Source organism: Salmo salar, chromosome ssa05 (genome assembly GCF_905237065.1).
Source record: "Salmo salar chromosome ssa05, Ssal_v3.1, whole genome shotgun sequence".
Taxonomy (NCBI): domain Eukaryota; kingdom Metazoa; phylum Chordata; class Actinopteri; order Salmoniformes; family Salmonidae; genus Salmo; species Salmo salar.
The window spans coordinates 92,752,616-92,768,835 of NC_059446.1; the positions used below are offsets into that span (position 1 = coordinate 92,752,616).

The 16,220-nt window shown below is 47.8% G+C and overlaps 1 protein-coding gene across 1 annotated transcript; it reads right to left on the reverse strand.

Annotated features, from left to right (window-relative positions):
• Window positions 1-6,196: 6,196 nt before the first annotated feature.
• LOC106598261 (protein LRATD2-like) lies at window positions 6,197-10,218 on the reverse strand. The gene is made up of 2 exons (XM_014189307.2): window positions 10,034-10,218; window positions 6,197-9,875 (listed from the first exon to the last, which is right to left on the reverse strand). The coding sequence occupies exon 2, from the start codon at window positions 9,650-9,652 to the stop codon at window positions 8,819-8,821; it is 834 nt and encodes a 277-aa protein (XP_014044782.1). The 5' UTR covers window positions 9,653-9,875; window positions 10,034-10,218; the 3' UTR covers window positions 6,197-8,818.
• Between the last annotated feature and the right edge of the window lie 6,002 nt (window positions 10,219-16,220).

Below are 16,220 nucleotides of genomic sequence, written 5' to 3' on the forward strand. Positions count from 1 at the left end.
GCACACAGCACAGCCATTGGTTAGGCAGCACACAGCACAGCCATTGGTTAGGCAGCACACAGCACAGCCATTGGTTAGGCAGCACACAGCACAGCCATTGGTTAGGCAGCACACAGCACAGCCATTGGTTAGGCGGCACACAGCACAGCCATTGGTTAGGCAGCACACAGCACAGCCATTGGTTAGGCAGCACACAGCACAGCCATTGGTTAGGCAGCACACAGCACAGCCATTGGTTAAGCAGCACACAGCACAGCCATTGGTTAGGCAGCACACAGCACAGCCATTGGTTAGGCAGCACACAGCACAGCCATTGGTTAGGCAGCACACAGCACAGCCATTGGTTAGGCAGCACACAGCACAGCCATTGGTTAGGCAGCACACAGCACAGCCATTGGTTAGGCAGCACACAGCACAGCCATTGGTTAGGCGGCACACAGCACAGCCATTGGTTAGGCAGCACACAGCACAGCCATTGGTTAGGCGGCACACAGCACAGCCATTGGTTAGGCAGCACACAGCACAGCCATTGGTTAAGCAGCACACAGCACAGCCATTGGTTAGGCAGCACACAGCACAGCCATTGGTTAGGCAGCACACAGCACAGCCATTGGTTAGGCAGCACACAGCACAGCCATTGGTTAGGCAGCACACAGCACAGCCATTGGTTAGGCAGCACACAGCACAGCCATTGGTTAGGCAGCACACAGCACAGCCATTGGTTAAGCGGCACACAGCACAGCCATTGGTTAAGCGGCACACAGCACAGCCATTGGTTGGCGGCACACAGCACAGCCATTGGTTAGGCAGCACACAGCACAGCCATTGGTTAGGCAGCACACAGCACAGCCATTGGTTAGGCAGCACACAGCACAGCCATTGGTTAGGCAGCACACAGCACAGCCATTGGTTAGGCAGCACACAGCACAGCCATTGGTTAGGCAGCACACAGCACAGCCATTGGTTAGGCAGCACACAGCACAGCCATTGGTTAGGCAGCACACAGCACAGCCATTGGTTAGGCAGCACACAGCACAGCCATTGGTTAGGCAACACACAGCACAGCCATTGGTTAGGCAGCACACAGCACAGCCATTGGTTAAGCAGCACACAGCACAGCCATTGGTTAAGCAGCACACAGCACAGCCATTGGTTAGGCAGCACACAGCACAGCCATTGGTTAAGCAGCACACAGCACAGCCATTGGTTAGGCAGCACACAGCACAGCCATTGGTTAGGCAGCACACAGCACAGCCATTGGTTAGGCAGCACACAAACACGTTTTGGATCAGCAACAGCAGAGTGGGCGGGGCTCAGTGTTGGAATATCCATTTCAGTGTTTAATGCAGCCTAGTTTCATGTACACCACACCAGCAGCTGCCTTAGAAATAGAACGTTGGCTCTGTGCTTCTCCCAGCATGCACTTCATACCCTATAGGGTATAGATCATTTGATTGAGATCACACTAAATAGCCTACAGGTGAACTTGATATTGTGCACCCAGCAGAGAATCATAGATGAGGGGCGGCATCGGCCACACATGGATAAATAACCTAATAAGCAACTATTTTTAAAACACTGAGTAATATTTAAATTTAATCAATTACAAATTACATGACCCTCCCCTGGGCTCGATTTAATAAAATACTAAACCCTTGACTGAAATTGAAAAAGCATGACCCTCCCCTATTTTCCTCCAGGCACCAATTCTGTAAATGTCAATCTATCCCTTAGCTGAGAGAACCCTGTATGTGGTCCCCACGGGGTCTAGACCCAGGCCACGTCCCCATGAGATCTAGACCTGGGCCACGCCCCACGGGGCCTCGACCCGGGCCACGTCCCCGCGGGGCCTCGACCCGGGCCACGTCCCCGCGGGGCCTCGACCCGGGCCACGTCCCCGCGGGGCCTCGACCCGGGCCAGGTCCCCGCGGGGCCTCGACCCGGGCCACGTCCCCACAGCGTCTAGACCCGGGCCGGGTCCCCGCGAGGTCTAGACCCGGGCCAGGTCCCCGCGAGGTCTAGACCCGGCCCACGTCCCCACGGGGCCTCGACCCGGCCCACGTCCCCACCGGGCCTCGACCCAGCCCACGTCCCCACAGCGTCTAGACCCGGGCCGGGTCCCCGCGAGGTCTAGACCCGGGCCAGGTCCCCGCGAGGTCTAGACCCGGGCCAGGTCCCCACGGGGCCTCGACCCGGGCCAGGTCTACAGTAGGTCAAGCCCAATGGGACCAGAAACACCAACAGCTGTGGGGTCAGAGTACTCTCTCTGGTGGGGAAAGGCAGTGGGAAATGTTTTATGGTTTCATGCCATCAACATTTTGTTTGAATTGCATATTATCCCTTTAATGGTGTGTTTTTGTTTTCAATCTGGCTGATGATTTCAGCGCTGTGTTCTACAGTGTTAGTGAGTAACATTGATAATCCCCTGTAATATCTCAGCACTGTGTTCTACAGTGTTAGTGAGTAACATTGATAATCCCCTGTAATATCTCAGCGCTGTGTTCTACAGTGTTAGTGAGTAACATTGATAATCCCCTGTAATATCTCAGCGCTGTGTTCTACAGTGTTAGTGAGTAACATTGATAATCCCCTGTAATATCTCAGCACTGTGTTCTACAGTGTGTTAGTGAGTAACATTGATAATCCCCTGTAATATCTGATAACAGTATGCGTCTGGACTGCAGGTACATATGGTATTTCACATTTCAGTCAGTAATTATTTATCATTGAAATGCACAACAGTATAGAACAACATATGTGATTAGTCTGTGTTCTGACCACAGAGAAAAGGAGGAATGCAAATGCCTATACAGACGTCCTATCCAATAACAGAGCCAGGAAATCTCTCCTATCTCCCATAGGGCCTCACCTGCAGCAAAACAACTAAAGCATTGAGGGTGTAGGATTCACCTCGCCGGGGAGCGCGAGTAAACCTGTTTTGCACAGGCTGAAAGTTGATTGCATTAGTGGGTGTGAGCCTATGACGTGACGGGCCTTTACCCTGGATAAACCCTGGCCAGCGATGACGTGACGGGCCTTTTCCCTGGATAAACCCTGGTCAGCGATGACGTGACGGGCCTTTACCCCGGATAAACCCTGGCCAGCGATGACGTGACGGGCCTTTACCCCGGATAAACCCTGGCCAGCGATGACGTGACGGGCCTTTACCCCGGATAAACCCTGGCCAGCGATGACGTGACGGGCCTTTACCCCGGATCAACCCTGGCCAGCGATGACGTGACGGGCCTTTACCCCGGATCAACCCTGGCCAGCGTAAAATAAGTCCCTCGTTATTATCTCAATGCAAATACAACACTGGAAAACAAACAAGGCCTGGCTCTCTCCCACCACGTGACTTAGAATGCTTCAGGCATCACTCTGACTACAGGGATAACGAGTCCTCAGCGGTTGGCTGTGCAAGTGTGTGTGTGTGTGTGCGCAAAACAATCACCGCTCAAAACCAGCTAAAAGGAAAAGAAACAGCATTAGAATGCAGAGATGCAGTCTCACTCACACACACACACACACACACACACACACACACATAGTGGAAACAGAGATTACCTTTGTTAGAGGAAGCAGATAAATGTTCTGCCTTTGTGTAGTAATCCAAGTAGGCTGCTGTAACAAGTTTCTGGGCCTCTGCTGACAGGCAGAAAGGTGCTTAGTAAGCTTTGTAACTAATAACCTTTACACAACATAACACTTTGTGCAACAATCCTGCTTTAAAGCAAACTAACAACCCGGATGTCAACAAAGGAATAACACAAACTAGTTGAACATCTTGACCAGAATACCTCGAGGGGTGAAGGGTTCAACCAGAATACCTCGAGGGGTGAAGGGTTCAACCAGAATACCTCGAGGGGTGAAGGGTTTAAACCAGAATACCTCGAGGGGTGAAGGGTTTAAACCAGAATACCTCGAGGGGTGAAGGGTTTAAACCAGAATACCTCGAGGGGTGAAGGGTTCAACCAGAATACCTCGAGGGGTGAAGGGTTTAAACCAGAATACCTCGAGGGGTGAAGGGTTCAACCAGAATACCTCGAGGGGTGAAGGGTTCAACCAGAATACCTCGAGGGGTGAAGGGTTCAACCAGAATACCTCGAGGGGTGAAGGGTTCAACCAGAATACCTCGAGGGGTGAAGGGTTCAACCAGAATACCTCGAGGGGTGAAGGGTTCAACCAGAATACCTCGAGGGGTGAAGGGTTCAACCAGAATACCTCGAGGGGTGAAGGGTTCAACCAGAATACCTCGAGGGGTGAAGGGTTCAACCAGAATACCTCGAGGGGTGAAGGGTTAAACCAGAATACCTCGAGGGGTGAAGGGTTAAACCAGAATACCTCGAGGGGTGAAGGGTTAAACCAGAATACCTCGAGGGGTGAAGGTTTAAACCAGAATACCTCGAGGGGTGAAGGGTTAAACCAGAATACCTCGAGGGGTGAAGGGTTCAACCAGAATACCTCGAGGGGTGAAGGGTTCAACCAGAATACCTCGAGGGGTGAAGGGTTGAACCAGAATACCTCGAGGGGTGAAGGGTTCAACCAGAATACCTCGAGGGGTGAAGGGTTCAACCAGAATACCTCGAGGGGTGAAGGGTTCAACCAGAATACCTCGAGGGGTGAAGGGTTCAACCAGAATACCTCGAGGGGTGAAGGGTTGAACCAGAATACCTCGAGGGGTGAAGGGTTCAACCAGAATACCTCGAGGGGTGAAGGGTTCAACCAGAATACCTCGAGGGGTGAAGGGTTTTGGGAGATAGTGAAGCAGCATTCAAGATGTCGGCGGTTAATCAGCTATTCTGAGGTTGAATCCAAATGTATCACTGCCCCAGTTCACTTTCTTTCCACCTCAAATGGAACACCTGTGGAAGATAATCAAAGGGAAAATATCGGAATGGTTGTGTAGTGGATGAAATGACTCCTGCTTAGGGAGATAACGTAATGGAATGACTCCTGCTTAGGGAGATAATTGAATGACTCCTGCTTAGGGAGATAATTGAATGACTCCTGCTTAGGGAGATAACGTAATGGAATGACTCCTGCTTAGGGAGATAAAGTAATGGAATGACTCCTGCTTAGGGAGATAAAGTAATGGAATGACTCCTGCTTAGGGAGATAATGTAATGGAATGACTCCTGCTTAGGGAGATAAAGTAATGGAATGACTCCTGCTTAGGGAGATAATGGAATGACTCCTGCTTAGGGAGATAAAGTAATGGAATGACTCCTGCTTAGGGAGATAATGGAATGACTCCTGCTTAGAGAGATAATGGAATGACTCCTGCTTAGGGAGATAAAGTAATGGAATGACTCCTGCTTAGGGAGATAAAGTAATGGAATGACTCCTGCTTAGGGAGATAATGGAATGACTCCTGCTTAGGGAGATAAAGTAATGGAATGACTCCTGCTTAGGGAGATAATGGAATGACTCCTGCTTAGGGAGATAATGGAATGACTCCTGCTTAGGGAGATAAAGTAATGGAATGACTCCTGCTTAGGGAGATAAAGTAATGGAATGACTCCTGCTTATGGAGATAAAGTAATGGAATGACTCCTGCTTATGGAGATAATGGAATGACTCCTGCTTAGGGAGATAAAGTAATGGAATGACTCCTGCTTAGGGAGATAAAGTAATGGAATGACTCCTGCTTAGGGAGATAACGTAACGGAATGACTCCTGCTTAGGGAGATAACGTAATGGAATGACTCCTGCTTAGGGAGATAACGTAATGGAATGACTCCTGCTTAGGGAGATAAAGTAATGGAATGACTCCTGCTTAGGGAGATAAAGTAATTGAATGACTCCTGCTTAGGGAGATAACGTAATGGAATGACTCCTGCTTAGGGAGATAACGTAACGGAATGACTCCTGCTTAGGGAGATAACGTAATGACTCCTGCTTAGGGAGATAATGGAATGACTCCTGCTTAGAGAGATAATGGAATGACTCCTGCTTAGGGAGATAATGGAATGACTCCTGCTTAGGGAGATAAAGTAATGGAATGACTCCTGCTTAGGGAGATAACGTAATGGAATGACTCCTGCTTAGGGAGATAAAGTAATGAAATGCCCTGACTTGGGTGTGAATGCAAAAACTACACAGTACCAGCAATCAATGTCTTCAATTAAGAAACATAGAAATACATTTACCCTTTGCAGTTGACCAATCAATGACTAGTGCTGTAAGAAAATATGCATTTAGGTTAAATAGATATTTATTTCCATATATTTCCTCATACAAACATTCACTTCCAAAACTAAAAAAAACAAATGGTTAAAAAAACCATGAAATCAATTATTGACTGAATTAAAAGAGCAGCCAGTAGACATCCTAAATGGCACCCTGTATAGTAGTGCACTACATTTAACAAGGGACCATAGGGCTCTGGCCAAAAGTAGTGCACTATATAGGGAACCATTTGGGACACATCGTTGTGGTTGTGAATACAATAACCAGTCAGACAGGGAATCATAAAGCCACAGTAGGGAATGTGGAAAGTGAAATGTCAAAATGGATCGTATGTTGTGCTCCCTCTCCATTGGTCTAAAACACCAGGGTTGTCCAGGAATATGTTCTACTCCCTCTCCATTGGTCTAAAACACCAGGAACATGTTCTACTCCCTCTCCATTGGTCTAAAACACCAGGGTTGTCCAGGAATATGTTCTGCTCCCTCTCCATTGGTCTAAAACACCAGGAACATGTTCTACTCCCTCTCCATTGGTCTAAAACACCAGGGTTGTACAGGAACATGTTCTGCTCCCTCTCCATTGGTCTAAAACACCAGGAACATGTTCTACTCCCTCTCCATTGGTCTAAAACACCAGGAACATGTTCTTCTCCCTCTCCATTGGTCTAAAACACCAGGGTTGTCCAGGAATATGTTCTACTCCCTCTCCATTGGTCTAAAACACCAGGAACATGTTCTACTCCCTCTCCATTGGTCTAAAACACCAGGAACATGTTCTTCTCCCTCTCCATTGGTCTAAAACACCAGGGTTGTCCAGGAACATGTTCTACTCCCTCTCCATTGGTCTAAAACACCAGGAACATGTTCTACTCCCTCTCCATTGGTCTAAAACACCAGGGTTGTCCAGGAACATGTTCTTCTCCCTCTCCATTGGTCTAAAACACCAGGGTTGTACAGGAACATGTTCTGCTCCCTCTCCATTGGTCTAAAACACCAGGAACATGTTCTTCTCCCTCTCCATTGGTCTAAAACACCAGGGTTGTACAGGAACATGTTCTGCTCCCTCTCCATTGGTCTAAAACACCAGGAACATGTTCTACTCCCTCTCCATTGGTCCAAAACACCAGGAACATGTTCTACTCCCTCTCCATTGGTCTAAAACACCAGGAACATGTTCTACTCCCTCTCCATTGGTCTAAAACACCAGGAACATGTTCTACTCCCTCTCCATTGGTCTAAAACACCAGGGTTGTCCAGGAACATGTTCTTCTCCCTCTCCATTGGTCTAAAACACCAGGGTTGTACAGGAACATGTTCTTCTCCCTCTCCATTGGTCTAAAACACCAGGAACATGTTGTACTCCCTCTCCATTGGTCTAAAACACCAGGGTTGTACAGGAACATGTTCTTCTCCCTCTCCATTGGTCTAAAACACCAGGGTTGTACAGGAGCATGTTGTGCAGACAGATATGATAGGCTATAGGAAAGCCTTTGCTCCTCTTCAGATTGGTAGAAAACAACAGTGACCAGTCCATGGGACGACATTAAGCTACACTGAACAAACATATAAAACACAACATGTAAAGAGTTGGTCCCATGTTTCATGAGCTGAAATAAAAGATCCCAGACATGTTCCATACACACAACATTTTTGGCACAAATTTGTTTGGATTATCTTGGCAAAGGAGAAATGCATTCACCTGACAGGTGTGGCATATCAAGAAGCTGATTAAACACCATGATAATTACATAGGTGCACCTTGTGCTGGGGAGAATAAAAGGCCACTAAATAGTTTTTTGTTGTTGCAGTTTTGTCACAACACAACGTCACATATGTGTCAAGTTGAGGGAGCGCGCACTTGGCATGCTGACTTGCAGGAATGTCAACCAGAGCTGTTGTCAGAGAATTTAATTTTGATTTCTCTATCATAACCCACATCTAACATCATTTTTAGAGAATTTGGCAGTATGTCCAACCAGCCTCAAAAACCCGCAGACCACGTGTATGGCGTGGTGTGGGCGAGCGTTTTACTGACGTCAACGTTGTGACGTTATGGTATGGGGCAGGTATAAGCTACTGACAACGAACACAATTGCATTTTAAATCGAGCGCAATTTGAATGCCCAGAGATACCGTGACGAGATGCTGAGGCTCATTGTGAGGCCCATTTTTTTTTTTTAAAGGTATTTGTGAACAACAGATGCAGATTTGTTTACATCCGATCGTGAACGTTAGACCCTAAAATCCATAGATTAGAGCCTAATCAATTTATTTAAAATTGACTGTTGTCCTTATATGAACCGTAACTCAGTAAATTCTTTGACATTGTTGCATGTTGAGTTTATAGTTTTGTTCAGTATAGATGGGAAATGTTTTGGGGGGTTTCAAGGTGTCCGTCTTATCTCAAGGTATAAACTGTTGTTAAATGAATGCACTTTATTGGTTGAGTTGCTACTTCATCTCAAACCAATATAAATGTTTTGGTATGCATAAAAAGGCGCACTGCATTGCGCCCCAAAAATAGGATTTCCAACAGTGTTCTAGTCATGTAGGCTACTGGGTCCTAAAGCTGAACGCTGCCCAAGTCCTCCACTGGGCATCACCATCAGCTCGGTTTCTCTTGGGGTCTTTCAGTTTACACTCTGATGAAAGTCGTCCTTCATTTCCGCATCAGTTGAGTTGAGATGGTTCGCTAACTCTTGCGTCACCGCATCTCTGCCGATCTGATCATTTCGCCTCTTCTCCATGATCAAGTCGTCAATACTCTGAAATTCAAGGACGTGACTTTTCTTTTCAGAAAACAGCATTTTTAACCTGTAAGGCTGCTTTCCGATCCGGAGTTCTCCTCCTATCTTGAATTCCCTCTTGCCGAACCGGCACCACGCAGCAAAACACTCAGAGTTTCTCCAGTACAGCTCTCTGTCTCGCCTTCCGACCTGCTGCATGGCGTTCTGCACCACCACCTCCGGAGGCAGAGCAATGAATTTATACAGCCCGTTTACTATCCTGCCTCTCTTTCCCTGACTGGCATCTGTCAGGAAATTATTCTTTATTTCAGCCCGGTGCAGGTGAACGACCTGAAAGTCGCCCACGTACACAACCCAGTGAGGGTACTGGCCCGTAGCCACGAACTCCACCAAATCCCCCGGTATGCACTTGTTCAAAAGATTCTCTGTCGAATACGTGCTCATGTCAGATAGTTTGAGATTTTTCTCGTACACAGATTCGTCCCGGTAGTACACAACACACTCCAGCTCGTCGCAGTTATCGTATTGCTTCTCTTCCTCGTTCTGGTCCTTGTCCGGTCCGTCAATACGTTCCTCTTGTTCGTCGTCGTCTGCGGAGAAGATATAAGACACACCGATCCGGGGCCCCAGCTCATCCTCCGTGTCAAAGCCGTTCGGATCTGCGGTCGGAACATTGTCATAACTCAGATGTGTCAGTTTGTCAACCTGGTTACCCATGCCACTTCCAGGTGGGTGGTGACAACAACAGAATGACACGTTTCCACCTGTTCCAGGCGCGGAGGTGGTGAGGTCGGTGCTGAAGGTAGGAAACGTAACACGGCCGGTAATTCGAGCCCGGTAGGATTAATTTCAAGGTGTGGGACGGTTCCAATCCATCATCAAATGTTTCCGGTCAAAAAGACAATACCGGGATGATGTCCAAAAAATTGTGGATTTCAACCTTGTGAAAAAGAGAGAAACATGTTTGAGTTTTTGAAAATGTCCAAGACGGTGATATGACATTGTCCCGTCAAACTCTTTGGGAGCAGTAGACCAACATTTCAAACAGGTGTATGCGCCTGTTTAAACCGGTTAGAAAAGAAACGGCGTTTTACTCACCCCACAGGTCTTGTAGATATTGAAAGTACATCACCGACGAGCCATTTGTTATGATCGTCCACAGGAAACGACATATAACTGACTACAGCTTGTTTTCGGTGTCATTTCTCAGAAGAATACCGGAGTGTCCAGCTATATGCGGTGACTCCACGGAGGTTTCTGTATGAACTGAAACTAGTGGCTTGTTGCAGGGAGCCTCACCACGGCTTTATCTCTTAAAGACACAGAGCACATTTATTACATCCAACAAGTGATACCCACTTCACCACGTCCCTATACTCGTGTATTACTTCCTATTTGTTTCCCTTCTCCTTATCGTGGGGCAAAACCCGACGGAGGTTTGGTTTATGTCATATGTTCATCAGATGCACATGCGGTTTGCCTTATCTCGTTTTTTTTCTTCTTCTGCCGGATGTCTAGCCTGCATTGTTTTTGTACTTGATGCACGCGTGCCTCGCAAGGCTGCAGAACGGTTTGAAGCATGGAGAAGATCAGGTAGAGACCAAAGCTAATAATTACAACAGATGAAAGGTGTTCTTCTATGGACCTACTGGTTTCATATAGGCTGCAGAACGGTTTGAAGCATGGAGGAGATCATGTAGAGAACAAAGCTAATAATTACAACAGATGAAAGGTGTTCTCCTATGGACCTACTGGTTTCATATAGGCTGCAGAACGGTTTGAAGCATGGAGGAGATCATGTAGAGAACAAAGCTAATAATTACAACAGAGGAAAGGTGTTCTCCTATGGACCTACTGGTTTCATATAGGCTGCAGAACGGTTTGAAGCATGGAGGAGATCATGTAGAGAACAAAGCTAATAATTACAACAGAGGAAAGGTGTTCTCCTATGGACCTACTGGTTTCATATAGGCTGCAGAACGGTTTGAAGCATGGAGGAGATCATGTAGAGAACAAAGCTAATAATTACAACAGAGGAAAGGTGTTCTCCTATGGACCTACTGGTTTCATATAGGCTGCAGAACGGTTTGAAGCATGGAGGAGATCATGTAGAGAACAAAGCTAATAATTACAACAGAGGAAAGGTGTTCTCCTATGGACCTACTGGTTTCATATAGGCTGCAGAACGGTTTGAAGCATGGAGGAGATCATGTAGAGAACAAAGCTAATAATTACAACAGATGAAAGGTGTTCTCCTATGGACCTACTGGTTTCATATAGGCTGCAGAACGGTTTGAAGCATGGAGGAGATCATGTAGAGAACAAAGCTAATAATTACAACAGAGGAAAGGTGTTCTCCTACGGACCTACTGGTTTCATATAGGCTGCAGAACGGTTTGAAGCATGGAGGAGATCATGTAGAGAACAAAGCTAATAATTACAACAGATGAAAGGTGTTCTCCTATGGACCTACTGGTTTCATATAGGCTGCAGAACGGTTTGAAGCATGGAGGAGATCATGTAGAGAACAAAGCTAATAATTACAACAGAGGAAAGGTGTTCTCCTATGGACCTACTGGTTTCATATAGGCTGCAGAACGGTTTGAAGCATGGAGGAGATCATGTAGAGAACAAAGCTAATAATTACAACAGATGAAAGGTGTTCTCCTATGGACCTACTGGTTTCATATAGGCTGCAGAACGGTTTGAAGCATGGAGGAGATCATGTAGAGAACAAAGCTAATAATTACAACAGAGGAAAGGTGTTCTCCTATGGACCTACTGGTTTCATATAGGCTGCAGAACGGTTTGAAGCATGGAGGAGATCATGTAGAGAACAAAGCTAATAATTACAACAGAGGAAAGGTGTTCTCCTATGGACCTACTGGTTTCGTAGGCTGGCAGAGCTACCAAACAGACTGGGGCATAACCTCCCATGTACAACAATGTATCTAGTTTGTTACTATTCTTCTGTCACTCATCTGTAACAACATGAAAACGTTGAACTGCTTGTTCCCATATAGACTACTGATATAAATCACTAGCTTGCCCTGCATGATGGGATACTAAATTAAACACACAACAGGTCTGTGGAAAACCATTCTGTTGGCTGGTTTGGTTAAAACCTTACCAACAGGGCGCACTACCCAAGTGTTGTAATGATGAATTGTCCCAGTGTCAGACTAGTGACAGACTAGTGTCCTGTCCAGGGGTGTCCTGGTACATCAAGCTGCCTCACTACAGAAACAGGAGATAGACTAGTGTCCTGTCCAGGGGGTGTCCTGGTACATCAAGCTGTCTCACTACAGTAACAGGAGATAGACTAGTGTCCTGTCCAGGGGGTGTCCTGATACATCAAGCTGCCTCACTACAGAAACAGGAGATAGACTAGTGTCCTGTCCAGGGGGTGTCCTGGTACATCAAGCTGTCTCACTACAGTAACAGGAGATAGACTAGTGTCCTGTCCAGGGGGTGTACTGATACATCAAGCTGCCTCGCTACAGAAACAGGAGATAGACTAGTGTCCTGTCCAGGGGGTGTATTGGTACATCAAGCTGTCTCACTACAGTAACAGGAGATAGACTAGTGTCCTGTCCAGGGGGTGTACTGGTACATCAAGCTGTCTCACTACAGAAACAGGAGATAGACTAGTGTCCTGTCCAGGGGGTGTACTGGTACATCAAGCTGTCTCACTACAGAAACAGGAGATAGACTAGTGTCCTGTCCAGGGGGTGTACTGGTACATCAAGCTGTCTCACTACAGAAACAGGAGATAGACTAGTGTCCTGTCCAGGGGGTGTATTGGTACATCAAGCTGTCTCACTACAGTAACAGGAGATAGACTAGTGTCCTGTCCAGGGGGTGTACTGGTACATCAAGCTGTCTCACTACAGAAACAGGAGATAGACTAGTGTCCTGTCCAGGGGGTGTACTGGTACATCAAGCTGTCTCACTACAGAAACAGGAGATAGACTAGTGTCCTGTCCAGGGGGTGTACTGGTACATCAAGCTGTCTCACTACAGAAACAGGAGATAGACTAGTGTCCTGTCCAGGGGGTGTACTGGTACATCAAGCTGTCTCACTACAGAAACAGGAGATAGACTAGTGTCCTGTCCAGGGGGTGTACTGGTACATCAAGCTGTCTCACTACAGAAACAGGAGATAGACTAGTGTCCTGTCCAGGGGGTGTCCTGGTACATCAAGCTGTCTCACTACAGAAACAGGAGATAGACTAGTGTCCTGTCCAGGGGGTGTCCTGGTACATCAAGCTGCCTCACTACAGAAACAGGAGATAGACTAGTGTCCTGTCCAGGGGGTGTCCTGGTACATCAAGCTGTCTCACTACAGTAACAGGAGGTAGACTAGTGTCCTGTCCAGGGGGTGTCCTGGTACATCAAGCTGTCTCACTACAGAAACAGGAGATAGACTAGTGTCCTGTCCAGGGGGTGTACTGGTATATCAAGCTGTCTCACTACAGAAACAGAAGATAGACTAGTGTCCTGTCCAGGGGGTGTCCTGGTACATCAAGCTGCCTCACTACAGAAACAGGAGATAGACTAGTGTCCTGTCCAGGGGGTGTCCTGGTACATCAGGCTGCCTCACGCTACAGAAACAGGAGATAGACTAGTGTCCTGTCCAGGGGGTGTCCTGGTACATCAAGCTGTCTCACTACAGTAACAGGAGATAGACTAGTGTCCTGTCCAGGGGGTGTCCTGGTACATCAAGCTGCCTCACTACAGTAACAGGAGATAGACTAGTGTCCTGTCCAGGGGGTGTCCAGGTACATCAAGCTGCCTCACTACAGTAACAGGAGATAGACTAGTGTCCTGTCCAGGGGGTGTCCTGGTACATCAAGCTGCCTCACTACAGAAACAGGAGATAGACTAGTGTCCTGTCCAGGGGGTGTCCTGGTACATCAAGCTGCCTCACTACAGAAACAGGAGATAGACTAGTGTCCTGTCCAGGGGGTGTCCTGGTACATCAAGCTGCCTCATGCTAAAAGACTTGCGCAAGGCTACTTATTTAATACGAACTGGATCGTGTTTCTGACTCAGTGCTTTATTTTTAGCTGTTGTTGTGCAGAGTGGCTCCTATCTGTCTGTCTGCTGAGTGGTGAATATCCAATACATCACTCCTTTTTATTTTGAAACCTGACATTTAATTTCAGTTGTCTGTCCCTAGAAGGAATGTCTCCCTACCTGTCTGCCTGTCTGAGGCTCAGAGAATAAACTTCTTCAAAGACCAACTGTTCAAGTGTCTCACCCCCAGAATGAAGACTGTGTGTTATAGACCCTTGGTGCCTCTGTAGACTGTCTTGTCCTGTCCTGTCCAGTCCTGTCCTGCCCTATCCTGCCCTTTCCTGTCCTGCCCTGTCCTGCCCTGCCCTGTCCTGTCCTGTCCTGCCCTATCCTGCCCTGTCCTGCCCTGTCCTGTCCTGCCCTGCCCTGTCCTGCCCTGTGCCGCCCTGCCCTGTCCTGTCCTGTCGTGCCCTGTCCTGTCTTGTCTTGCCCTGCCCTGTCCTGCCCTGTCCTATCCTGTCCTGCCCTGTCCTGCCCTGTCCTGTCCTACCCTGCCCTGCCCTGTCCTGCCCTATCCTGTCATGTCCTGCCCTGTCCTGTCCTGTCCTGTAGACTGTCCTGTCCTGCCCTGCCCTGTCCTGTCCTGCCCTGTCCTGTCCTGTAGACTGTCCTGTCCTGTCCTGCCCTGCCCTGCCCTGTCCTGTCCTGCCCTGTCCTGTCCTGTCCTGTCCTACCCTACCCTGCCCTGTCCTGTCCTGTCCTGTCCTGTAGACTGTCCTGCCCTGCCCTGTCCTGTCCTGCCCTGTCCTGCCCTGTCCTGTCCTGCCCTGTCCTGTCCTGTCCTGCCTTGTCCTATCCTGTCCTGTCCTGTCCAACCCCAACCCTAACCCCAACCCTGTCCCATGTTCCCTAACCCTAACCCCAACCCCAACCCCAACCCTAACCCCAACCCCAACCCCAACCCTAACCCCAACCCTAACCCCAACCCCAACCCTATCCCATGTTCCTAAAGCTAACCCTAAACCTATCCCATGTTCCCTAACCCTATCCCATGTTCCCTAACCCTAACCCCAACCCTATCCCCAACCTTAACCCTATCCCATGTTCCCTAACCCCAACCCTAACCCCAACCCTAACCCTATCCCATGTTCCCTAACCCCAACCCTAACCCCAACCCTAACCCTATCCCATGTTCCCTAACCCTAACCCCAACCCTAACCCCAACCTTAACCCTATCCCATGTTCCCTAACCCCAACCCCAACCCTAACCCCAACCCTAACCCCAACCCTAACCCTATCCCATGTTCCCTAACCCCAACCCTATCCCCAACCCTAACCCTATCCCATGTTCCCTAACCCTAACCCCAACCCCAACCCTAACCCCAACCCTAACCCTATCCCATGTTCCCTAACCCTAACCCCAACCCCAACCCTAACCCCAACCCTAACCCCAACCCTAACCCTATCCCATGTTCCCTAACCCTAACCCATGTGTTCTAACACTAACCCATGTTCCCTAACCCATGTTCCCTAACCCATGTTCCCTAACCCTACCCATGTGTCCCAACCCTAACCCTAATTCTAACCCATGTGTCCCAACCCATGTGTCTTAACCCTAACTCCTGTGTCCTGACCTTAACCTCTCTCTCTCTCTCTCTCTCTGATCTCTCTCTCTCCCTCTGATCTCTCTCTGATCTCTCTCTGTCTCGCTGCTCTCTCTCTGATCTCTTTCTGATCTCTGATCTCTCTCTGTCTCGCTGCTCTCTCTCTGATCTCTCTCTGATCTCTCTCTGATCTCTCTCTGATCTCTGATCTCTCTCTGATCTCTCTCTGTTCTCTCTCTGATCTCTTTCTGATCTCTGATCTCTCTCTGATCTCTCTCTGTTCTCTCTGTCTCTCTCAATTCAGTTTCAATTCAAGGGGCTTTATTGGCATGGGGAAACATATGTTAACATCGCCAAAGTAAGTGAACTAGATAATATACAAAAGTGAAATAAACAATAAAAATGAACAGTAAACATTACACTCACAGAAGTTCCAAAAGAACAAAGACATTCAAAATGTCATATCATGTCTATTTACAGTGTTGTAACGATGTGCAAAAGGGAAAAGTACAAAAGGGGAAATAAATAAACATAAATATGGGTTGTATTTACAAAGGTGTTTGTTCTTCACTGGTTGCCCTTTTCTTGTGACAACAGGTCACACATCTTGCTGCTGTGATGTCACACTGTGGTATTTCACCCAGTAGATATGGTAGATATGG